The 27,270-nt window shown below is 42.6% G+C and overlaps 1 protein-coding gene across 4 annotated transcripts; it reads right to left on the reverse strand.

The window, feature by feature from the left end:
• Positions 1–15,227: 15,227 nt before the first annotated feature.
• Positions 15,228–27,123, reverse strand: ube2q1 (ubiquitin-conjugating enzyme E2Q family member 1). 4 transcript variants are annotated; one of them, XM_052530805.1, is made up of 13 exons: positions 26,687–27,123; positions 25,644–25,748; positions 20,514–20,636; positions 19,686–19,742; positions 19,432–19,566; positions 18,395–18,479; positions 18,266–18,326; positions 17,943–18,033; positions 17,784–17,842; positions 17,391–17,439; positions 17,185–17,280; positions 17,044–17,110; positions 15,228–16,341 (listed from the first exon to the last, which is right to left on the reverse strand). In XM_052530805.1, exons 1-13 carry the CDS (start codon positions 26,840–26,842, stop codon positions 16,310–16,312), a joined length of 1,116 nt encoding a protein of 371 aa, XP_052386765.1. In that variant the 5' UTR covers positions 26,843–27,123; the 3' UTR covers positions 15,228–16,309. The 4 variants fall into 4 exon arrangements, with proteins under 4 accessions (XP_052386765.1, XP_052386762.1, XP_052386763.1 ...); XM_052530802.1 differs by having other exon boundaries at positions 19,417–19,569; positions 26,687–27,091; XM_052530803.1 differs by having other exon boundaries at positions 19,417–19,566; positions 26,687–27,089.
• Between the last annotated feature and the right edge of the window lie 147 nt (positions 27,124–27,270).

A 27,270-nucleotide genomic window follows, 5' to 3' on the forward strand; every position in this document is an offset into this window, starting at 1 on the left:
CCCCGCAGCGGCAGCAGCACACACTCACTCCGCTCTCGTCCTGATGCAAAGTGACACATGAAATACAGCTAATTGAAAAGCCTTCTGGCACTTAATTTCACCCGACAGCAAATACATATTTCAGTGTTTCGCTTCTCCCTCGCACTTCTCAGCTCATCAATACTGAAACAAAACATTTCCAGCAAACAAGATGACAGATATTTACGGATTGATCATGCTTTTTCATGGTTATAGAGCATGTGACGCCATAATACTACTTAAAGCCACGGCATACAAAGAACATTGTGTTTTTGACAAAGGCCTAGACCTTGATATCAGACAAAATGGGAAAAACTGACTCTATAAAAGCTACTAGTCCAAGTGCCCTTGGGTCTGTACCCACATTAGGGCAGATATGTGATGCATATCAAGGAACGTTTCTGACTCGATCACAGGAGTAAGAGCACATATGGCTGACTGAACCTACCGCTGGATAATGATTCATTCTGGATGTATATTCAATAAACTATGAGGCACGCGTGTGAGATGAAAGAGAGAGAAGTGATGCCCTGAATCTTTAATGGCAGGCTGGGACTGAGATCCTGAGAAAGTGAAGGAGTGTGAGAGAGAGACTTCCACGAGCTCGTGTCAAAGATGCAGAGCAGCGTTATCGCTTCAGATCGATCGCAAAACCAGCCAATCGCCAAAACTCAACCATCAATCTGATTGAGATTCAAGATGTTTCGCAGGTGAAGAACAAAGAAACTGAACTGATGTTGTTATACAAGGAGCCTGAGGAAAAGCAGAGAGGACGAGTCGTGTGGAACCGATGTTTGTGTCATCAGTCTCTCAGAAATAGACTTCATATGAGTTCAGATGGAGGAAAGCAATGATCCTTTCCATGAGAAACCCAACAGCTCAGTGTCACAGTTATAAATCAGTAAAGCACTCACATGTGAGGAGCATATGATCACAATTTACTTTATACACAAGGATGCAAAATGAAAAATATTTTTTAAAAGATTTAAAATAAATGCTTTCTCTGCAACTTGAATGCATACACGATCTTTTTTTTTTTTTTCAAGTTCTCGATGGTCAAACATATGCCAGTTTTTAATTTTTATTACAAGAATATCAGCCTAATTTCTCCAGACAGCAACTGCCTAGACACTTTTGACTCTATGAGCCACAAATAACACGACAATGAATTTAAAATAAAAACATGTTAATCCCTCTAAAAATCTCTGTGTATTTTAGCATCATTTAAAAGATCCAGACACAAAACTCAGCATCAGTCTGAATCACAAGCATTACAGACTCTCTGTTCTGAGGTCAGGCCTCCTGCGGTCAGTGTCAGAGCTGGACACACAGGTCACAGATCAGTGTTACAGCCGACCTGGACACACACGAGTCTGAGAACGAGGAGAAGCCCAAGGGCTCTTCACGGAAGAGTGACTGAAATATTATCCCTCACACAAACCTTTCATAACATAGAGCTGAATACAGAGGCATGTGACTGTGACTCCGTGAGTAATGAAGATAATGACATCAACAGAGAGAAGGAGAACAGGACGAAGCTGCAGGACCTCCTCAATCTGTCCAGCCAGCAGAACTGAGAGATGGAGGAGACGGAGAGAGAGAGGGGGGGGGGGGGGGGTGGAGGGATGGAGGAGAGGGAGAGAGAGAGAGAGAGGGGAGGATGGAGGGATGAAGGAGACGGAGAGGGGGGGGATGGAGTGATGGAGGAGAGGGAGAGAGAGAGGAGGAGGATGGAGGGATGAAGGAGGCGTGCTGAGACTGATGAAGTGTCCTGCCGTCTCGTAATGAAGGCCAGCATCTGGAGCTGTGTTACTGAGAGACACTGAGGAGAGGAAGCACAGTTGCTGTAGCTTCAAGATCAAGACTGAATGATACACACAAGAAACAGCAGAAACTGTAGAAACGTGCCAGTGTTTACTCTACAGCCACATTTTTATACACTGTTCTGTAATGCAACATGCAACCCTCTGGATATTTTAATAACAATTTAAATTTTTTAATTATTTTTTTTAATGTTTGTAAAAAGGTAAAAAAAAACAAACAAACAAAGTTAAATCATCTGATATTTAATCTGTTTTTCTCATGCATATTTCTGCCGCAGCACTTTATTAGAAATTTTGTGGATAAGGTATTTTAAATATTAATCATCAGTGTGAAAGTTCAAAAAAACTAAACAAATCTTCTCATTCAGACATTAGAATTAATAATAATACACATTGTACTCAAATAGTTTCTTTTCAAGAAAAAATAACAATTAAGCTTTTTTTTTTTTTTACATTTCTTACTTCATGGTCCCTAAAATATAAAAAAGCATAAAAATAATTTCACACATAATAAGCAAACAGAATGAAGTGTTTTTGTAGCTCACTTTCTGTTTCAGACTGTGAGAACGTTTATTTACTTGAAACATCAGGCTCTTTTATCTCAGAAGATCAAGGAGAGCGTGATTCCTGACGATGTGTCCAGACTCATTCACCTTTACTTCATAACTTCCCATCACGCTGATGCAGGAATGCTCCATATTCATTCACAGCCCTTCATCTTAATAGATGAAGACTCCTGCCTCGCTTTCACTTGTCCATAAAACATGTCATATCTTCTATTAGTTTTCTCAGAGCATCCCGGGCCGAGACACATCATTTCCACACAGGTATGAATTATGCTTTTAAATGGACTTGCCCGGAAGCGTCCGCTGAGAAATGAAGTCTGTGTGCAGCAGGATCATCAATCAGGACATCACTCAGACCGGAGCTCTTCTCCAGCGCTGCGGGAAACACACACACACAGAGAGAGAGAGAGAGAGACACACACACACACACACACACAGAGAGAGAGAGAGAGACACACACACATACACAGAGAGAGAGAGAGAGAGACACACACACACACACACAGAGAGAGAGAGAGAGAGAGAGAGACACACACATACACACAGAGAGAGAGAGGGAGAGAGAGACACACACACACACACACACACACAGAGAGAGAGAGACACACACACATACACAGAGAGAGAGAGAGAGAGACACACACACATACACACAGAGAGAGACACACACAGACACACACACACACACTCACACACACTCACACACACACAGACACACACACACACACACTCACACACACACAGAGAGAGAGAGATACACACACACACACACACACAGAGAGAGAGAGAGAGACACACACACACACATACACACAGAGAGAGACACACACAGACACACACACACACACTCACACACACACAGACACACACACACACTCACACACACACAGAGAGAGAGAGATACACACACACACACACACACACAGAGAGAGAGAGAGAGACACACACACATACACACAGAGAGAGAGAGCGACACACACACACATACACACAGAGAGAGACACACACAGACACACACACACACACTCACACACACACAGACACACACACACACTCACACACACACACACAGAGAGAGAGAGAGAGAGAGAGAGAGACAACATCGGCCTCCATCACCTGTATGATGGACTCCACCTGCACAGAGATGCAGTGCGTGTCTTTGCAAAGACCCTAAAGGATGCAGCCCTGGGCTGCAGACCATCATCACCAAGGCCCCTGTTACCGACCCCAGAATACCATCGACCCATTCACCCCTACATGCCCAGACACACCCCTCCGACCCCGGTGAGGAAGGACATCGCCTAGACCAGGATCCCACATCATCCACCTCCAGCTCCCCACAGAGCTGTACACCTACAGTCACCGACCTCACATCCACCTGCTGCCCAACAAACCCCAGTCAGAAGGAAGAGACCGAAGGCCCCCCCACAGCAAGAGAAGCCCCCCGAGCTGAGAGCACAGAGCTATGCTGAAGCTGCAGCCCGCCCCCCCGCTGCCCCCAGCAGTGAACTGAGTCAGATCAGAGAGATGCTCCAGACCCTGTGCAGACAGCTCCTCAGCAGATAAGGACTACACACACTAACACATTATAAAATAAAAAAAAAAGCACTAATGTAAATTGTTTAGCATGTACTGTACATTGTGTTATTTTCTCTCTGTCTTACAAAATAGGTTTATCTTTAATAATACTAATGCGTTCATTTAATATATGTTGTTGGAATATTCAGGGTCTTTTTTCTTCAACTTTTGGTTCTAAAAGCACAGACCCTGAATTCCTTAAAAATATCAAAGATGCTGATATTATCGTTCTCACCGAGACCTGGTGTAGAAGTGATGCGCTCACCTACTGTCCCTCAGGCTACTATGAAGTGATTGTGCCCTCAGTTAAATTAAGTACAGTACATCGTGGACGAGACTCAGGAGGAGTTCTGCTGTGGTACAAGGAGGATCTGGCCAAACACATTTCTGTCATCACACTCGGAAAATTTCACTGCTGGTTAAAACTAAATAACCAAATTGGCATTTCAACCACTGACACATACCTCTGTGCCATCTATATCCCCCCAGCAGAATCCCCTTACCATGATGAAGAGTATCTGAACAACATCCACACAGAGATCAGCCGTTTCCAGGCCCAGGGAAATGTGCTGCTGTGTGGAGACTTTAATGCAAGAACTGGATCTGAACCTGATTACATAGATCCAAAGGGGAATCAATATATCTTTGGCCAGAGCTCCCTGGGTCTCACAAGAAATCTTCCAGCGAGAAATAATCTTGACCAAACTGTAAACAAAACTGGTTCTGAGTTAGTGCACCTCTGCCGAGCTTTAGGCCTGTACATCCTTAATGGCAGGATCCGAGGGGACTCTTTAGGGAGGTTCACGTGTTGTTCAGCTCTTGGAGCTAGTGTAGTTGACTACGCCATCACTGACATGGACCCCTCCTCCTTCAGTGCATTCACTGTCAAACAGCAAACTCCACTTTCTGACCATAACCAAACTAACATTTATATTAAAACAAATCACACACCAGAACAAATCAAGCTGGAAACCTGCACAATGTTTCAGGTCCAGCAGAAATACAGATGGACTTCAGACAGCGCAGAGAAATTCATCCATGCCCTGAATTCTGAACAACTGAAGAATCTAATCACTATATTTATGAACAAACAATTTGAAACAACTAAAGATGGTGTTAATTTGGCTACAAATGAAATCAATAACATATTTCAAAAAGCAGCATATATAAGTGAATTGAAAAAGAAAGGCAAAAAATTCATTAAAAAAACACCAAAAGATGAAAAATGGTTTGACTCAGACTGTAAAACATTAAGAAAACAACTTAGAAAATTATCAAATCTGAAACATAAAGAACCATACGACACCAACATAAGAACTGAATACTGTTCAAAACTAAAACAATACAAAGACACAATTAGAGCAAAAAAGCAACACCATCTGAACAAAAGTTTAGAAGAAATAGAACATTCAATAAATCAAAATCAGTTCTGGGATATGTGGAATAATCTGAGCACAACAAAACCACAAGATCTACCAATACAAGACGGAAACATTTGGACACAACACTTTGAAAATTTATATCAAGAAATCCCACCAAAACAACTCAATGACAATTATGATCTGATCAAACAAAATCTACAAACTTATGAAGACACTATTAAAAATAATCAAAATCCACTTGACTTCCCAATTACATTTAAAGAATTGACAAACAAACTCAAAATCCTAAAATGTAAGAAATCTTGTGGTCCTGACAGCATTCTAGGTGAAATGCTGAAACACAGCACACCTGAGCTTCAGACGGCTGTGCTCAAATTATTCAACACTGTTCTTAGTTCAGGCTGCTTTCCTGACATCTGGAGCCGAGGACTCATTACCCCTATTCACAAGAGTGGAGACCGATTGGACCCGAATAATTTCAGAGGCATCTGTGTGAGCAGTAATCTGGGGAAGTTATTTAGCAGTATTTTAAACCATAGAATGGTAAACTTCCTTAACGAGCACAATGTCCTGAGCCCGAGTCAGATTGGCTTCCTTCCAAATCACAGAACGACTGACCACATTTACACCCTACACACCCTAATCAATAAACACGTAAAACAGACCCAAAACGGAAAAATATTTGCATGCTTTGTCGATTTCAAAAAAGCATTTGATTCTATTTGGCACGACGGATTATACTATAAACTTTTACAAAGTGGTGTAGGGGGTAAAGTTTTTGACATTATAAAATCAATGTATTCGAACAACAAATGTGCGATCCGAATTGGCAACAAACATACAGAATTCTTCCCCCAGAAAAGAGGAGTGCGGCAGGGCTGTAGTCTGAGTCCAACTCTGTTCAACATTTACATCAATGAGTTAGCGGTGCAGCTGGAACAGTCTACAGCTCCTGGACTCTCTCTACAAGACAAGAACATCAAGCTATTGCTGTACGCAGATGATCTGGTGCTGCTGTCCTCCACCCCACAGGGACTACAGCAGCAGCTGGACCTGCTGGACAACTACTGCCAGAACTGGGCCCTGGCAGTAAACCTCAACAAGACCAACATTATGGTCTTCCAGAAGAAGCCCAGGTGTCAGGAACACAGACACCAGTTCAGTCTAGGCAGCACCGCTCTAGAACACACGATGCAGTACACTTACCTCGGTCTGACCCTCACTGCATCGGGGAGTTTCAGTTCGGCAGTGAATGCCCTCAAAGATAAAGCTCAAAGAGCTCTATATGCAATCAGGAAAAAATTCCAAAATATTGAAATACCGATTCCAATTTGGTGTAAAATCTTTGATAGTGTGCTTCAGCCCATAGCGCTGTATGGAAGTGAGGTTTGGGGTCCACTCAGTGATCAGAGCTACACTAGATGGGACAGACATCCAACAGAAGCCCTACACACAGAATTCTGCAAAATGATTCTGAAATTACAAAGAAGAACACCCAATAACGCATGTAGGGCAGAATTAGGCCGATTCCCATTGATTATCAATATACATAAAAGATCCCTCAAATTCTGGATGCATCTGAAATCAAGTCCCACAGAATCGCTTCATTTTAAAGCGCTACAAACCCAAGAACTGAACCCTGAAAAGAGTCCACTCAGTCAGCTAGTTCTGAGACTTACTAACCTGACTAACTCTACTAACACTAACCAGTCTCAGACCAGCACTGCTTCTCACCAAAACATCAAAATCAACCAAATTACCAAACTATCTAAAAATACATATCTGGAACATTGGGATCAAGAAACTAAAACACAAAGTAAATTACAATTCTATCGAACCCTAAAATCTGATTATGAATGTGAAGATTATCTCCAGAGTGTCAGAGACACAAAGCAGAGACGGATCCTGACCAAGTACAGGCTCAGTGAGCACAGTCTAGAGTGTGTGTGTGTGTGTGTGTGTGTGTGTGTGTGTGAGAGAGAGAGAGAGAGAGAGAGAGTGAGCACAGTCTAGCCATTGAGACGGGCAGACACCGAAAGAGCTGGTTACCCAGAGAGAGAAGAGTGTGTGCTCACTGTCAGACAGGAGAGATCGAGACAGAGACGCACTTCCTCCTGCACTGTCAGAAATACACCTCCATAAGAGAACTATACTTCAGCAAATTCACAAATTTAATACAGAACTTTACAGCAATTAGTGAAACAGAAAATTAAAAATAATATTAGGAGAGGGACACACAGCAGCACTGGCTGCGAGATACGTGTGGACGTGCCACAGCCTGAGAGACAGCAGGTGAACGTGTGTGTGTGTGTGTGTGTGTGTGTGACCTCAGTGTGTCTGACCCTATTGTGCACCACAGTGACCCTTAGTATGTTTGTGTATTTCTATGTAAGTTTAAGACTGTGGAATCAAACGTTCACACAAATGTTATAATTTGTTAGTTTAATATTATAAGATGTTATTATAATCAGTTCCATTACTGTGATGTCCATTTTTTTGTTATAATTTATTCTATTTCTTCTATATATGTACACTAAGCTTTGGCAATATTGTATAATTTACATTCATGCCAATAAAGCAATATTGAATTGAATTGAATTGAATTGACACACACACAGAGAGAGAGAGAGAGAGAGACACACACACACACACACAGAGAGAGAGAGACACACACACACACACATACACACACAGAGAGACACACACAGACACACATACACACACACTCACACACACACACACACACACAGAGACACACACAGACACACATACACACACACCCAGACACACACAGAGACACACACACACACACACACCGAGACACACACAGAGACACACACACACACACAGACACACACACACACACACACACACCCAGACACACACACTCTGTCTTTCTGCAGGTTTTATATATATATATATATATATATATATATATATATATATATATATATATATATATATATATATATATATATATATATGATAATATGTTTAGAGTTCATTCTTACTGAAATTCACGATTATAAATGATAGATTTTCTTTGAATCTCATTTCCACATTCTGTCTTTAAATTGAAATTCTGTTTTATGGTTGCTAGGATAGAATTCAAATTCAATGTAAATTCAGTGAATGTGAAAGGCATTCTCACTGCATCGTGACACGACTCTGGGTTAGAGTCAGAATCAGAAATATTTGACTGTTATAGTGTTTGATCGAGAGCTTTTCTGTTCTGTGTGTCCCGTTATTCTGTACTTCACGGTGATGCTCCAACCATTAACTACAGGAGGCCAGTCGGAAACTTTCTGAAGGAAAGCAACTATAAACTGCACCTTGAGCTCATGAAGCCCAGCTCTGATTGGTGTTCAGATGATTGGCCAGCTCTGATCACAGCAGCACGAGGCGATGGAGGAGCTTGTCTCACATTTAAAACAATCAGTGCAGTGATGTTTCATCATGTGTCCCTGGTGTTACTGGAACATCAAGCAGTGTTTCCACGACGACCGGCCCTCATCAAAGAGATGGATTCATGTTTTAGTGCCGAGGCGCTCTATAAAGCACGTCCATGACGCTCACAGATGAATGTCAAGAGTGTCGTTGAGAGGATACTGTGTCTGTCCGTCAATATTTAATAAACCGAGGGGTGGAGCGGTGGTTATATGGAAACTACAACAGCTTATTCACATTCAGAGTCAGAGACACACGCTTTGATATTTGTACAAATACACATATTATCTTGTGAAATCTACAATATTTGATTGAATTCTCTCTCTTTCTCTATGTATATACGTATTCACTTGTTACCAAGTAAATCATATATGCTGTAACTCTATTATGTGCTTCGGTCCATCAGTCAGAGTCTTATCTGTGAGGTCAGACCCGAATCTCTGGATCAGGTGTGCACCATGCACTCTGCAGCCCTTTATTACCCACAACGCATCTCTGCTTTCAGGAGAAACGAGCTGATATCAGGGATCAACAGGGAGGTGAAGAACCACAGATAAACCACAGAAATACAGCTAAGTGCTCAGAAACGTGTGTGTGTGTGTGTGTGTGTCGACCGCAGATATTGAACGAGAATGACAACAATCAGTCATGAAATCCGCTGTGTGTCTAAAAGCTGTGCTAATATGTAGAAATATCTCTGTATCCAGTATGTCGTCATCTCTTTCCCTCCTCATCAGTGAATATTAACACATTAACAGTAATAAATGAGCAAATCCGTCACAAGAGCCTCTGCATATAGATAGCCTACTTATGAGACGGCCGCTCATTAGCATAACCTGCAGGGGACTCTGGGTAATTACTGAGCCGTTCTGACGAGGTCACTGGCCAATCACACATCTGTAGAGCCGAAGAGCAGCTGTGGATGTGACAGACGTCTGACGGTTGCTATAGTTTTTATTCTTCTAATCTATAGATAATGTGACTGAAATGAAAGGCCACTTAAGTGACGAAGTGAGAAACACTGAAATGACGTTCTTAAGTAGACTTTTACAGTAGACTTTTTAAGCAGAAATAGTGCACTTTGTTATAGATGTCAAGATTTCAAAATAAAAGCTTTGGAGAATAATTTTAAGAAGTACTTATTTTAATGTGTTGACTAAAGCACATGGACAGCACTTGAGTATTATTGTAACTGAAGTGTGTTATTCAGTATTACATCTTAAGTAAAATATATTTGTAATAAATTGCAAATGTGTAATAACAGTATAGAATAAAAGTTTTAGAACATAAGTTTAGTTCCATTCAGTATTAACTTTAACCATATCTCAAAGACAATAGAAGTAATTATATAAAATGACTTATAAAGATGGACCAAAAGCAGCTAAATGTATTTAATATAAATTTTAACTAGAATACATTTTTATCTAATTGCAAATAACATGCAACTATGAGTCTGAACCCTACATTCAGTTCACACTGATGTATATATTCTTTAAAATAATAGAGAATAAAGTGCAATTCTATATTATTCAAAGTATGTCTTTTAAACGTGTGCTAAAGTGCACTTATTTTTCAGAAGGGGTTAAATTGGAACACACTTACTTTGAATCTAGAATATATACACATGAATTACTTTTTAGCATTAACACTGCATCTGATTCACATTTCATATTTTATTTTGTAATCATAATAGTCTTGTGTGTGTGTGTGTGTGTGTGTGTGTGTGTGTGTCTCTCGTTATCTCCTGGCAGACACGGTCAGTCTGATATGAAGAAGAGGAAGGCCTGTGCAGAGATGATGACCAGTCAGTCTTCTTCATCTTAAGTTTATATCAGAGACAGAAATTCAATTTGCCAATATTGAATCTGAATGATCTGTGCGCTGGAGCTCGTGTTATCACACACACACACACACAGACTGACATCATCACAGGACTACAGCTGCTCAAGGTCATGTAGATATAGACCTGACCTCGGGTTAAAACCAGGACAACTGACCACAGATCATCTCTCATCCCTCACTAAATCCTCTCGTCAATAATCAGTTATCCGAAGACTTACATTTATTTACTGTGAAACACTGAAGCTTTGCCCTCAGAATCATCTAATGCGAGGTCAGCGATGAAAAACAGACCACAACGAATGCACGTATAATTGGAGTCATTTCAACAATTGGCTATTAACCTTCTGGAGACTCACAAACATGACTGAATCCAGTCGATGCTTCATCATACCGAAAAACACGCTCTCATTTCTGGCCCTTAAGAGCCGAGCGTTTGTGTCCTGAGAGCATCTGAAAGCCTTTCCACATACAGTCAGACTCAAACTGATGAAACCTGCAGCAAAGCTCTCAGACAAAAGAGGAGTTTAGACTCAGAGACTGATCACTGCTCTCAGAAGATCTCTTTAAAGCGTCGCACTGAACAGCAGGAACATCTATAAAAAATAATAAATCGTGGCTTTACAGTTCTATGTTCGAGTTACATTTCTGTGAGCATGCAGAAGCTATAATATGCACAGGAAATACTAATTTGGCTGTTAAAAATAAGGGAATATCATGCATGCGACTCAAGCTTCAGTGTCATTATCATGGGCTGATGGCGCCCCCTGCTGGACACAACAGACTGATGCAGAGTAGAACTCATTGCAGAGATACAGCCTCAAGGGGCATTTTGGCATCATGCCTCAAATTCTTCGCTGTGGTATGTGAAAACAGTTGTCTATCCACACAAAATCCATATCATTTAGTCAGAACAGTCTGAAGATCATCTGGCTCGATTTTGGGGAAAATCGGACCACCGCTTGATGAGGAGTTAAACAAAGTTGATTTTCAACATAAATCAAAAAGGACGGACAGGATGTTTAGCTTACTGTGGCATATTTGGGATCTATGTGGTCTGCTTAAGCCATGAAATATTTGCGACCAGTTTCATTGCAATAGGCTAATGCAATAAAAAGTTATTAGCATTTACGTATAATTATTAATGGTTACTGACTGGTTTATTACTCTTGACCAATAGGTGGCGCTGTTACCAAATTGATGGATATACTCACTTCCTGTTTGTTGCTGCCATGTGTATTGAGTTTGAGCCAGGGGGCAAGGAAGTCGACTGGAAGTTGAAGTCGGCCGCGTGTCGCCATCTTGTAGCAGAACTTCACTTGCGTTAGCATCCCATTGACTCCCATTCATTTTGGCATCAGTTTGACAGCGAATAACTTTACATCTGAGGTGTTTAAAGACTCCGTTTGTCCATTATTTATTTTTAAAGATACACGACAATGTATAAAGGGCTCCATTACCTTCTATGTTACATTATGGCCCCGTAGAAACAGTTTTTGTGAAAATAGGCTAACGATCGCGTCATAACCACTCGACTCTCTGTATTACCATAGAGACAGGAGGAGAAGCTTGCAGTCATTTAACTTAATATGGCGTACTGGTGTTACATTTTAAAATACTATACAAAATAATTAATCAGAATACTTACTCCTGCTCACTCACTACAAAGAACTCCCCGCTCAAGCTCGCCGTCTCTGCAAGATTAACGATGGCAGTTTGCACGCACAGCTACTAGAAGATTTACATCTGCCAGACAGGTTGCTGACATCATCAAGCTTCGTTTGAGTCTGCGCGTCAGAAACGGAAGTGCTAAAAATAGCTAAAAAAATGGGCTTCACTTGTCTCAATTGAGTTCCAATGGGGTCGCTGTGTACAGTTTTGTTCAAAATAATAGCAGTACAATGTGACAAACCAGAATAATCAAGGTTTTTCGTATATTTTTTTATTGCTACGTGGCAAACAAGTTACCAGTAGGTTCAGTAGATTCTCAGAAAACAAATGAGACCCAGCATTCATGATATGCACGCTCTTAAGGCTGTGCAATTGGGCAATTAGTTGAATTAGTTGAAAGGGGTGTGTTAAAAAAATAGCAGTGTGGCATTCAATCACTGAGGTCATCAATTTTGTGAAGAAACAGGTGTGAATCAGGTGGCCCCTATTTAAGGATGAAGCCAACACTTGTTGAACATGCATTTGAAAGCTGAGGAAAATGGGTCGTTCAAGACATTGTTCAGAAGAACAGCGTACTTTGATTAAAAAGTTGATTAGAGAGGGGAAAACCTATAAAGAGGTGCAAAAAATGATAGGCTGTTCAGCTAAAATGATCTCCAATGCCTTAAAATGGAGAGCACAGAAAACGGAAGACAACCATCAAAATGGATAGAAGAATAACCAGAATGACAAAGGCTCAGCCAATGATCACCTCCAGGATGATCAAAGACAGTCTGGAGTTACCTGTAAGTACTGTGACAGTTAGAAGACGTCTGTGTGAAGCTAATCTATTTTCAAGAATCCCCCGCAAAGTCCCTCTGTTAAAAAAAAGGCATGTGCAGAAGAGGTTACAATTTGCCAAAGAACACATCAACTGGCCTAAAGAGAAATGGAGGAACATTTTGAGGACTGATGAGAGTAAAATTGTTCTTTTTGGGTCCAAGGGCCACAGGCAGTTTGTGAGACGACCCCCAAACTCTGAATTCAAGCCACAGTACACAGTGAAGACAGTGAAGCATGGAGGTGCAAGCATCATGATATGGGCATGTTTCTCCTACTATGGTGTTGGGCCTATTTATCACATACCAGGGATCATGGATCAGTTTGCATATGTTAAAATACTTGAAGAGGTCATGTTGCCCTATGCTGAAGAGGACATGCCCTTGAAATGGTTGTTTCAACAAGACAATGACCCAAAACACACTAGTAAACGGGCAAAGTCTTGGTTCCAAACCAACAAAATTAATGTTATGGAGTGGCCAGCCCAATCTCCAGACCTTAATCCAATTGAGAACTTGTGGGGTGATATCAAAAATGCTGTTTCTGAAGCAAAACCAAGAAATGTGAATGAATTGTGGAATGTTGTTAAAGAATCATGGAGTGGAATAACAGCTGAGAGGTGCCACAAGTTGGTTGACTCCATGCCACACAGATGTCAAGCAGTTTTAAAAAACTGTGGTCATACAACTAAATATTAGTTTAGTGATTCACAGGATTGCTAAATCCCAGAAAAAAAAATGTTTGTACAAAATAGTTTTGAGTTTGTACAGTCAAAGGTAGACACTGCTATTTTTTTGAACACACCCCTTTCAACTAATTGCCCAATTGCACAGCCTTAAGAGCGTGCATATCATGAATGCTGGGTCTCGTTTGTTTTCTGACAATCTACTGAACCTACTGGTAACTTGTTTGCCACGTAGCAATAAAAAATATACTAAAAACCTTGATTATTCTGGTTAGTCACATTGTACTGCTATTATTTTGAACAATACTGTACATTTCTTTTACTGTCTATGCTTTGAGCTCCTTCATGTTATTCTTTATCGACTATTTTTATCTTAATCTATTTTATACACCATTTTCGTTCCTATAACGTGTGAATATATCCTCTATCATATTCTACAACAAAAACAATCAGAGCACCACAAACTCATTGAACATAACCAAAACAATTCAAAGTTTTAATTTGGCACAGTGGCTAGATTAACAAATAACTATTTTGTAAAACACAGCATTTTAAATCATAATTAAAAATGGCAGACATCTAAAAATTGGACATCATTCGACTCGGTATGATGCACCCCATCTAAAGAGACCAGTTTTGTGATTTTTGGTCGAACCATTCAGAAGTTGTCAGCAAAAATATGCATTTTTAATATCTCCTGAACACTAGGTGGCGCTGTGCCGGAACACTGGTAGTCTCAGGTCATGCTTGAACAACCACCAAGCTTTTCAACAAATTTGTTCACGTGTCATTCGAGAATTCGAGCATGTTTTTCAAACAATTGAAAATAGCACACAAAAAAAAAAAAAAACTTGCGAAGGATTCAGAGGAAAGATTTTAATTTTCTGGCTTATGGTTCAAAAGTTATTAGCATAAACATGAGTGCAACTTTGAACAAATGGTGGCGCTAGAGAGTTTGAGTTAGAGACTCCAAATTGGCTGTGGTTAATGTTGGGACTGTCCTCTATCAGTGTGCCAAGTTTAAAAACTTTCCTGTGGTTCTATGGGTTACCATTGACTTTCTGTGGATGAAGAAGAAGGCCAGTGATTACTATAGGTGTCTACACAGCTTCGTTGCTTGGCCTCTAAATACTGACAAAACCTTTAATGTAATGTCAAATTTTAATTTCAAGTAGTTACATACAATCAATATATTAAAGGAATATGCATTTCTTACCCTTTCCTCAAAATAAAATAAAATCAGACCTACTTTTTTCTATTATGTCTCCAAGAGTGACAAAAATATTCCCATTGCTCAGTTATGACCAAATAAAATTAATTAAATGTGAAAAACTGAAACATTAAGAAAAGCCACGCAGTTGAATATTCCATAGAGTGAAACTTAAACAGATTGCACTGATGCATTTCTTAAAATTCTTTATTCATAAACTTGATGCAAGTTTACAAATTGAACTGTACATGGTCAAAATTACACTAACAATGGAAAAAATAAAACGCAAATAAAACTGAAGCATGCTAACAGCGCATAACGCATTGAAGCCTCCCGCCCTCTCCATTCCCAACACACACACACACATTCCTCTCCATCCGAACACACACACACTTCTCTCCGTCCGAACACACACACACACTCACTCACTCAGAACCAGAGGAACAGCTGTGGACTCAAACTAGGGCTTGATGTGAGAGCGGCGTTCTTCAGCTCACTCTGGTCTGTGTGAATTTCAAGAGAACAGAAGAACCATCCCAGTGCTGTGGACAGGAATCTAGAGAGAAAGATGCATCTGACAGAGTCCCACAGCGGTGTGAACTGCTTCTGAATGATATTAACACTAAAGCAGGGTGTTTTCTGGTGGTCATCAGATCGACCGATGTCTGAGATGATGTCTGTTTGAACAGAAATACTGGAGACAACTAACTTCTGCTCCTTCACTTCCTCAGTCCTGCTTCGTAAGGCATTATTGGTCACTCCCAGCTTCCCAAGAGACTGCAGGGGCTTCAAATAACACACTAAATACAGTTCCAGACTGGAGGGAGAAGGACTGAGAGACATGCTTCACAATGACACGAACACACTCGAACCCATTCTCACACTCGCAGACAGAGAGACGCTCCTGCTCTTCTTTTAAACATTCATTCAACCAAATGCATCTGCACTTGATCGTGGAGTTCATTTTCAACACAATGAAGTCTGAGTTGCCATGGTAAAAACAGTTTTTTTTAGTATGCAAATAAAAATAAAATAAGAGGGAGGAACGCTGCAGAGATGGGGCTCTTCCAGAGATATTGGCGTCAGGAGCGCGTCGCATCGCTGGGATCATGGCATCTTTTGAGGAGATGAAGGAACGTCAGGTGGATAAACGGAGTCAAATCAAGCCTCGAGTAAAGAAACGTGTCAGAAAGAGTGGCTCTGATTAAAACGAGGGACGCGAGGAGAGATGTCCGTCTGAAGATGCTCGGTCCATGTGTGGATGCTGTGCTCTAGCCGTCCTCTTTGGGCGGTGTGTACCAGCCTGTGAAACACACACACACACACACATTTATACAGCAAGCACTCGCTCTACAGAGAGACCGACAGAACCAATCAATGTCAAAGTAGAGTCACAGACAGCACGAGCTAAATCTGCCATGAGCTCAGATCCTGAAATAAATCCTGTTTCCTGAGGAGCCCCAGACAGCAGAACTCAGATCACAAGAAATAAAGATATATATATACATATCATATCAAAATCTGTATTAACCACACTGAAATTAATGGAACTCAATTAAATTCCTTTGAATGAAGTCGACGACTGCCCAAAAGTTCATGAAACCTTCACGCTGTCACTTCCAGATGAAGAAAGTGAGGAGTTTTTCACGCTCATCAACAAAACTCCAAACGTTTTAGTTAAGGGTTAGACACTAATATAACTTCCTAGATCATTTAAAGAAAGAGTGTTTTTGACACCTAATGGTGTTCAGACATATCTGGGTTAATGATGTCAAATGTATCATGAACTAAAGGCTGGTCATCAATCAGAGGAAATCAAACAGCACAACGCAGATCATTTCATGCTCTTTAAAACTCACACAAATACATCTTCTGTTGGTTAAATCAGACGATCTCAGGCAAACCTTTAGTTTTAATGATATTTAAATGGAAAAATCTAAACATGATGCATTTTTCATTTCCAGATATGATTATTAATTTCATGCGTCAACTGTGAAGTTCTTACCGTTCTTTTCGTGGATCTGCACCAGTGATTTATAGGACTGCTGCGCTCTGGCCAGACTGTACTGATTCTGAGGACAGGACAAGCGTGTCATTACACACATATAATCATGTGCTTCCGGACAAACACGAGCACAGCGCTCACCTTATTGGCTCCGAACTGCACTCGTGCCTTTCCTTTGACTAAAGTGGCGTTGATCTGCATGATGACAGACTCGATGGAGTAGGCACTGCTCCAGCCCTGAGAACACACACACACACACACACACACACACACACACATCTTAAATCCTGGCCTCACATCAGAAGTGGATAAATGCACTGTGGACGCAGTCTCGGACCCAAACACACCTGTTTAGTGAGCAGCTCCATACACAGAGCTCCTCCGCTGAGAACATACCTGAAACAACACAACAACGCTTAATACGCTTCAGTCCAGCGCTGCTTAATAATACAGACACCGCACGAGTAACAGATCTGAGCAATATCAATGTGTCTGCATGCACATTTATAAAGTATAAAAAAAATATGGGAACACTTTCTATGAAGCCCACATTCAAAACACATTATAAGAGTATTCTTAAGGCATTATAATGAATGCATAATACATTATAAAACAAAAATCCACTTAATTTAATGAGAGCATGAGAACATATTAAAAGGTTTTTTACAATGCATTATAAACACGAGTTTCATCGAAGGTGTGATCAACACAATCCTAACGGTCTTCAGAAGTGATCTTACCCTCCAGACAGGACCGGAGAAACCACTCGCACAAACGGAGGATCGAAGGGGAAGTTATCCTGCACACAGACCAGAGAGATATATATATAATCTTTAAACTAAAACCAAGGTTTAGACTGAACTGTGTGCATGTTTTCAGAGCCAGCGGACTGGACTCACTTTGTATGAGAAGCTGAGGAGGATGTAGTCCATGCCTTCCTTCTCCTTCAGCACTTGCAGATCACTGTGTAAAGGACTGTCAGGATCCACACTGAGTGCACACACACACACACACACACACAGCTTCAGCACAGGACAATCAGGAACACATTTCACAAATCTGAGCTACAATATTCAAAACATCTATAATTCAATATTGTTTCTACATCAAGATATGCACGAGCAAACTGAAGTAAAATCCTTTTCAGCTGGTTCTTCCCTTAAGCTATCTTCTAACGTCTGATGACAGCAGGATGCAGAAGACGGTTTCTGTTCACACTTACGTCCTGATCTTGACGTGCCACTCGTACAGACTGTCGTTGAGCAGCTCCACAGAGTAGATTCCTGCAAGAGAGACCGGATCAGATCACAGAGTCCAGCGCCGTCTGTAGCTCACCGTCACGTGATCTTACCGTTCTTATAGCTCTGAGAGCGGTAGATCTCCCGGAGCTCCTTCATCAGACGATCGGACGCCTGAACAGATCCAGACACAGCACCCTACAGGACCCGACAGAACACACCCCGTCAGACACCAGACTCATAACATGAGCTTCGTGACCTCTTCAAATAGTGATTATTAATAAAACACCTTCAGGGGAATGTGAAGCATTGATTATGAATTATATCTCCATATGCTTTTTAATGCATGCTAGCTTCTAGGGTAAAATCTAAATTAAAGTGCCCCTGGTAAATCATTTCTAGTATTTCCTCTCACACAGTGTGTAATGCACAGAAGGTAACGACTCTGAAGAGCCGTTATTAGTTAGTGTATTTTGAGAAAGCGAAAGTGTTTTTTGACTTTGCATGCATGTGAACTTGTTGTAGGAGACTCCAAAATAACATTAGGACACTTAAAAATGGCACAATAAAGGGGCACTTGAACTAAAACCCCAGAACCATTCACATCCCGTTCAATAATAACTCTCAGACTGATTCTGGATTGACTTCACTGAAAACCTTTCCAAGAATCTCCTTGAGAAACACAGTGATGAACCAGAGACGTTTCTGCAGCGTTTTACATTTCAGATTCATAACTGTGTGTTTCTTATTCACGTCTGCAACACGGTTTAAAAACCCGAATGTTCATAAATCTCTCGTTAATTACCAAAATACTGGATTGATCTGAGCGCAGTTTTGAGTGAAAAAGCATTATTTGTTGATATTTTAGCAGTTGACTCAAAAACTGCTGCGATCAATCAGCTCCATGAAGAAACTAAACCTGTGCTAACTGAAGGAACACAAGCGATAAAAAAAAGATTCAATACAATATTATATAACATTATCAAACTCACAGGCTGGTCATTTTTGATTGTATTATGTTGAGGATGTTCAGCACAGAAAAGGGTTAAACAGTGTGACAGACTGAATCTCATCTGACTGAGAGAAGCGCCTGTATCTGACCCCATCTGACCCAAACAGAAGGAAAGGCTCTTACCGAGTGAGCACTTACGTTCAAGTGGTCCTGCCGCTGGTTCTTGCGGATCTTCTCCAGGACGGCCAGGTTCTCCTTCTCAATCCCATCATCCTCAGACTTCTTCCCATCCACCGGCTCCACCTTCATCTCGTAGTGCTCCAGATCGATGTCCTGCTGACACACACACACACACACACACACACACACACACACACACACACACACAGGTAAAGAGAGACGCTCAGCAGCTCACAGGAGACATGAATGAGGTGAGGGAAACAGACATGCACCTCTCCCATCTCCTCTTCCTCCTCCTCCTCTGAAGTCACCTCGTCAGTCGTCCCATGCTACGAGAGAAACATCCATGTTAAACCACACACACACACACACACACACACACACACACACACACACACACACACACACACACAGGACACCCTAACATATTAACCATCTTCAGAAATAATCTTTCTTTTTCTGCTCAAAACCTCATATCCTGATCCCGCACCACATCATTTGATGTTAAATATTCACTTTATCTGTAAATTCTGCAATTATTTGAGTGACTCCTCCCACTTGAGAGGCCCCTCCCCTAACAGATGTAATCTTACTCCAAACCTGAGTGAATCTTAACCGTGAAATCAGTATGATCAAAGAAAATTGGGTTTAGAATACAACAAATCTCTTAAATTACACTTTTAAGTGTAATAATTTTTTTTTTACCTCATAACATTTTTGTATAAAAGTAGCAAAAATCTATATTTACATCGTAACAGGTCAATATAACCCTTCTGATTAAATTATTATTACTGTGTTTCGGGAGTGACAAATTTAGGGAGGAAAATTATTCCTAAATGTTCTGAGAATTCAATATGAGAATTAATGTGTACCTAGAATATTATATCATTATATTACATAATTTGCATGCATAATTAAAGATGTTTCCACCTCTGACTTTGCACCCATTCTGTGGAATAGCCCTCAAAGGCTTTTTTAATGCAATTTTGACCTGATGCAACAGTCAGCTACGACTTGTTTCCCAGAAATACAGTCCTTGTAATTACATGCATGTGAAACTAAGTTCTATAAGCATGTTTGGTTCCTGTCTGGACGAGTACCTTCCTGTCCTGGTGAAGGGGTCCTGCAGGAAGAGGCTGGTCCAGCATCTCCACATCCGGGTGCTGAGGAAGATTATAGAGGCGACACAGATCACAGATCAGCCTCTTCAGCTGCTGCAGGAGCTGCAACACACACACACACACACACACACGTCAGAAACACTCACCTGGGCCAGGAACCACAGGAATCTCAGTTTTTTCGACACTGACTGACTTGCTATGGACAGTCAAGAGATGCATGTCAAGATTTGGGGCCCTATTTTAACGATCTGAAACGCAAGTGTCAAAGCGCGAAGCGCAAGTAAGTTTGTGGGCGGGTCTCGGCGCTGTTGCTATTTTCCCGGCGGGATAAATGGCTCTTGCGCCCGGCGCAAATCTAAAATGGGTTGGTCTGAAGTAGCTTCATTATTCATAGGTGTGGTTTGGGCGTAACGTGAAATAAACCAATCAGAGCGTCATCCAACATTCCCTTTAAAAGCAGGTGCGCAAATTCCATTATGGATTGCTATTATTATGGCGTATTTACCAGGCGCACGCCAGGAGCGGTTCACAGCCGAGGAGACTGATGTTCTTGTAAGAGCAGTGAAAGACAGAGAAGTTGTGTTGTATGGGGATGGGAGAAACCCACCCAAAATAGCGTCGGTTAAACAGGCGTGGGAGGAAATAGCCACAATTGTTTCATCGATTTTTTTTTTCCTGGTTCTTGACGGACAAACCAATTTGTCAGATGTCCTTAAATACATACTATATGACCTCAAACAGGTCTGATCCTTAATTACTACAATTAGCCTGAATAATTTGTAAGCTAGATTTATGCCTATTTTTTCACATCTTCGTGGCACACCACAATGATTTCCGTCATCTCATGTGTTAATATTTTTTTTTAAGTGTAACAATTTATGATTTGCAAAAATAACTGTTGCATCTGTGTAGATTACATGAGCAAAGTGTATGCGCGTTGTGCACGCTATACATTATGGTCAAGCATGCGCCCTTAAAATAGCATAATGAACAACGCGCAACGGGCCACTGACTTTAGACTAGTTTTTTTCTGGTCAGTGGCGCAATTGTTTAATGGTACAGCAAAATAGCACCAGGGATTGTTTGCGCCGGAACACGCCTCCTTTTTTGCGCTGAACCGCCCAGGGAGCGCAAGTTCATTCACTAGTTTAGCGACGTGCTTCTGTGGAGGGAAAAGCGCGCTTTGCGCAGGTGCAAAATAGGAATGACACATGCGTCGGTGTACAAAGTCAATTGCGCTGGGTGCAAGATAGGGCCCTTGGACACATTTGTCAGGTTAGAATAACAGGAGTCTGTGCACATGATCCACTTCCTGTTGAAGTCGTCAGTGCAGGGGAGGAGAGTCTTGCTCAGAACACAACAGGAGCAGATCAAATCTCACTCGCACGTAATGAACATCTGAGAGAGAAGGAAGTAAGGCCTTGAGAGCGGTCTCAACTTAAACAATATATACGTTTGGGGTCACCTAGATTTTTTTGTAATACAACATGAACACAATACCTAACAATTACTTTACCCTCAGTAGTGCACACTCACATGACACCGGGCATCAGTCAGAGTTCCCTCAGTAGTGCACACTCACATGACACCAGGCATCAGTCTGAGTTCCCTCAGTAGTGCACACTCACATGACACCGGGCATCAGTCTGAGTTCCCTCAGTAGTGCACACTCACATGACACCGGGCATCAGTCTGAGTTCCCTCAGTAGTGCACACTCACATGACACCAGGCATCAGTCTGAGTTCCCTCAGTAGTGCACACTCACATGACACCGGGCATCAGTCTGAGTTCCCTCAGTAGTGCACACTCACATGACACCGGGCATCAGTCTGAGTTCCCTCAGTAGTGCACACTCACATGACACCAGGCATCAGTCTGAGTTCCCTCAGTAGTGCACACTCACATGACACCAGGCATCAGTCTGAGTTCCCTCAGTAGTGCACACTCACATGACACCGGGCATCAGTCTGAGTTCCCTCAGTAGTGCACACTCACATGACACCAGGCATCAGTCTGAGTTCCCTCAGTAGTGCACACTCACATGACACCAGGCATCAGTCTGAGTTCCCTCAGTAGTGCACACTCACATGACACCGGGCATCAGTCTGAGTTCCCTCAGTAGTGCACACTCACATGACACCGGGCATCAGTCTGAGTTCCCTCAGTAGTGCACACTCACATGACACCAGGCATCAGTCTGAGTTCCCTCAGTAGTGCACACTCACATGACACCAGGCATCAGTCTGAGTTCCCTCAGTAGTGCACACTCACATGACACCAGGCATCAGTCTGAGTTCCCTCAGTAGTGCACACTCACATGACACCAGTTATCAGTCTGAGTTCCCTCGGTAGTGCACACTCACATGACACCAGGCATCAGTCAGAGTTCCCTCGGTAGTGCACACTCACATGACACCAGGCATCAGTCAGAGTTCCCTCGGTAGTGCACACTCACATGACACCAGGCATCAGTCAGACTTCTCTCAGTAGTGCACACTCACATGACACCAGGCATCAGTCCGAGTTCCCTCGGTAGTGCACACTCACATGACACCAGTTATCAGTCCGAGTTCCCTCAGTAGTGCACACTCACATGACACCAGGCATCAGCCCGAGTTCCCTCAGTAGTGCACACTCACATGACACCAGGCATCAGCCCGAGTTCCCTCAGTAGTGCACACTCACATGACACCAGGCATCAGTCTGAGTTCCCTCAGTAGTGCACACTCACATGACACCAGGCATCAGTCTGAGTTCCCTCAGTAGTGCACACTCACATGACACCAGGCATCAGTCCGAGTTCCCTCAGTAGTGCACACTCACATGACACCAGTTATCAGTCCGAGTTCCCTCAGTAGTGCACACTCACATGACACCAGGCATCAGTCCGAGTTCCCTCAGTAGTGCACACTCACATGACACCAGGCATCAGTCCGAGTTCCCTCAGTAGTGCACACTCACATGACACCAGGCATCAGTCAGACTTCTCTCAGTAGTGCACACTCACATGACACCAGGCATCAGTCCGAGTTCCCTCGGTAGTGCACACTCACATGACACCAGTTATCAGTCCGAGTTCCCTCAGTAGTGCACACTCACATGACACCAGGCATCAGCCCGAGTTCCCTCAGTAGTGCACACTCACATGACACCAGGCATCAGCCCGAGTTCCCTCAGTAGTGCACACTCACATGACACCAGGCATCAGTCTGAGTTCCCTCAGTAGTGCACACTCACATGACACCAGGCATCAGTCCGAGTTCCCTCAGTAGTGCACACTCACATGACACCAGTTATCAGTCTGAGTTCCCTCAGTAGTGCACACTCACATGACACCAGGCATCAGTCCGAGTTCCCTCAGTAGTGCACACTCACATGACACCAGGCATCAGTCCGAGTTCCCTCAGTAGTGCACACTCACATGACACCAGGCATCAGCCCGAGTTCCCTCAGTAGTGCACACTCACATGACACCAGGCATCAGTCTGAGTTCCCTCAGTAGTGCACACTCACATGACACCAGGCATCAGTCCGAGTTCCCTCAGTAGTGCACACTCACATGACACCAGGCATCAGTCCGAGTTCCCTCAGTAGTGCACACTCACATGACAACTGGCAACAGTCCGAGTTCCCTCAGTAGTGCACACTCACATGACACCAGGCATCAGTCCGAGTTCCCTCAGTAGTGCACACTCACATGACACCGGGCATCAGTCCGCGTTCCCTCAGTAGTGCACACTCACATGACACCGGGCATCAGTCAGAGTTCCCTCAGTAGTGCACACTCACATGACACCAGGCATCAGTCTGAGTTCCCTCAGTAGTGCACACTCACATGACACCAGTCATCACTCTGAGTTCCCTCAGTAGTGCACACTCACATGACACCAGGCATCAGTCCGAGTTCCCTCAGTAGTGCACACTCACATGACAACTGGCAACAGTCCGAGTTCCCTCAGTAGTGCACACTCACATGACACCAGGCATCAGTCTGAGTTCCCTCAGTAGTGCACACTCACATGACACCAGGCATCAGTCTGAGTTCCCTCAGTAGTGCACACTCACATGACACCAGGCATCAGTCCGAGTTCCCTCAGTAGTGCACACTCACATGACACCAGGCATCAGTCAGAGTTCCCTCAGTAGTGCACACTCACATGACACCAGGCATCAGTCCGAGTTCCCTCAGTAGTGCACACTCACATGTTGTGTAATGCTCTGCTCTATTACAGTATTATAATGGAGCTAGGAGGGTAATTACTGTTTACTGCCGCTCAGAGCATCATGATAACAACACCTGCTCTGCTCTGAAGCACTCACAGACGGAAGAGATGACTAATTACGTGATTTACTGTCACACACTACCTTCTAATGAGAAGGCAACTTAGATAAGACTTAAAGTAAGAAAAGCCATATCTGCCATATCTAATATTTCTCCTGATACATATTTAACAATTACTGGGAAGGAAATGCTTTCACGTGTTTGTTAGACCTTGAGAATAAATGGAAGTCTTGTTTGATCTCAATTAAACTCAGACGAGTTAAAACTTATAAAACGGATCATTCCACTCCTTGATTCTGATTGGCTGAGCCACGTTCAAAGCTGTTGTAGATGACTCTACAAAGTAACACACACTTTTGTTTACATTTGTCTGTTGCTCGGCAACCACTTTGTAGCAACCACAACTGATTCTAAAGGAACTAGACTGTTTGGTGGAAGAATACGGTTTTTATTAATATCATTACACTTTATCTGCTCTGTTTTATTGTGTGAAACCTTACATATACGGAATAACCGTTTTTTAAAGCAACAACCCCCGTGAAGCCATGGTTTACAGTGAATTTATAACAGCTTTGCGTCATACCTACCAATGCCCCTCAGCGGTTATAAATTCACTATAAACCACGGCTTCACAGGGGTTATTGCTTAAGTTTTGTTATATTTTAATTTCACAAAGAAACGTGCAGCAATAGCCTAATAAAACTGTAAGTTTCCAGTGTAGTTCCACTCATGCACCGAACCGAAGGACACCTGTACCCCTGTAACATGGAGTAAACATGTCTATAAACTCAATCCCAGTCTGAACTCCTGTATGTAGTGCACTCACCAGTGTGCTGCTCTTCCGGACGTCCTCCAGCCGCTCCAGCACTCGGGTCAGGCTCGGGTCATCAGACTCCACGCACCATATGGGCGGTGTCGCCGGGTACGACTCCTGAAACACACTTCTGAGGGTTACACTGGGAAGTGACCACCAGCCGGACGTCTGGACCGGATCAGCGGTTCTCAAGATCTGTGCAAATGCTTGGGTTTGTAGACAAATCATTCTGGATTCATTTACAAAACCAAAACCAGTTCAGATTTAGATGCAGCTTCTCATTCCTGTAAACTGCACCACTGTCCTGAAAGAGGAAGAGGCGTGTCCAGACGTTTGACTGGCAGTGACATCATCACAACATTCCCAACTTTAACTGGCTCAAAAACACCGGCAAAACAGGAACTTCCACAAAACACGTGTGACATAATCAGATCTATACGAACTCATCTGACGTACTTTAGCACTAAAATCCCTAGAAAGGGTTTCTTATTTGTGTGCAGGTCAAATAGGGCACTTGAAACCTTCTCAGTTATTCATGTGCATTCAAATGGATATAAATATGACTTTAAGAGTCAAGACGTGGTTTAATCTGAATGTACATTAACTGATCTTGTTTATAGCTGGCACTGGTTTCACACTTACACCGGTTCAGTTATAATGTAAATATTATTTAAAGAAATCCGCACCAAAAAGTGAAAATTTGCTGAAGGTCTGCAGTGAATGGGTGCCGTCAGAATGCATTATTACGTATTTTAGCCAGAAGCAACGGATTGAAGTTAAAATCATCTTAATGCTGGATGTGTTTCATCTTGTGTCTTCTCCAGATGTTCAGTGATGGACTGGAGTGCTGTGGATTATTGTGATGTTTTTATCAGCTGTTTGGACTCTCATTCTGACGGCACCCATTCACTTCCATTGATGAGACACTGATGCAGTGTTACATATCTTCATTTCAGGAGACTAGAGATCAGTGTGCTTCCCACTGAGGGCCCGAGCGCGTACCCTGTGTGTGTGTGTGTGTGTGTGTGTGTGTGTGTGTGTGTGTGTGTGTGTACCGTGAGGTTGCAGTGGATGATCAGCAGCTGGTCTCCGATGTTAAACTGGCAGCTCAGCTCGTCCGGTGTCCAGTCGAGGATCCGGAAGCGCTCGTGGTTCGGGTCGAAAATAGACTCCAGAAACTTCAGCTCGGCCTTCAGTCCCGAGACCGACATCTTCCTCCGCTCATCTCCGGACAAAGGAAGCAGAGCTCTCGTGTGTGTGTGTGTGTGTGTGTGTGTGTGTGTGTGTGTGTGTCGGTGTGTGTGTCCGCGGGAGTGAACGTGTCGAGTCACCGGATCCGGGGTCCGTGTGTCGGTGTGTTGTGAGAGCGCGGGTCCGTGTGAGTCCGGCGGAGCGGAAGCAATTCTTCTCTGGGCTTTAAAGATGGAGACGCTCCAGGAGGACCCACAGTCCCAGCATGCACCGCGGCCGCGTCATCTAATCGCGCGGACAGACTGAAACTTGTTTACAGTTCACTTTGGGTTTAACGTTATACGACTCCAGAACACAATCCGTAACTGATTACAAGTTACATGACAAACATTGTACTTAGTAACGGAATCCATTTGAGATCAGATAACTAACTTTTAGATTACTTTTG

The sequence above is a fragment of the Carassius gibelio genome, chromosome A18, assembly GCF_023724105.1.
Source record: "Carassius gibelio isolate Cgi1373 ecotype wild population from Czech Republic chromosome A18, carGib1.2-hapl.c, whole genome shotgun sequence".
Lineage (NCBI taxonomy): Eukaryota > Metazoa > Chordata > Actinopteri > Cypriniformes > Cyprinidae > Carassius > Carassius gibelio.

Bases quoted from the DNA above. Each gene is read 5' to 3' on its own strand.
- ube2q1 (XM_052530802.1), bottom strand. From the start codon at position 26,842: ATGTCGGTCTCGGGACTGAAGGCCGAGCTGAAGTTTCTGGAGTCTATT. The intron at 18,327-18,394 runs GTAAGATCACGT...TCTCTCTTGCAG, and splicing joins CTCTCAGAGCTATAAGAACG to GAATCTACTCTGTGGAGCTG. The intron at 16,342-17,043 runs GTAAGAACTTCA...TGTGTTTCACAG, and splicing joins GCAGATCCACGAAAAGAACG to GCTGGTACACACCGCCCAAA.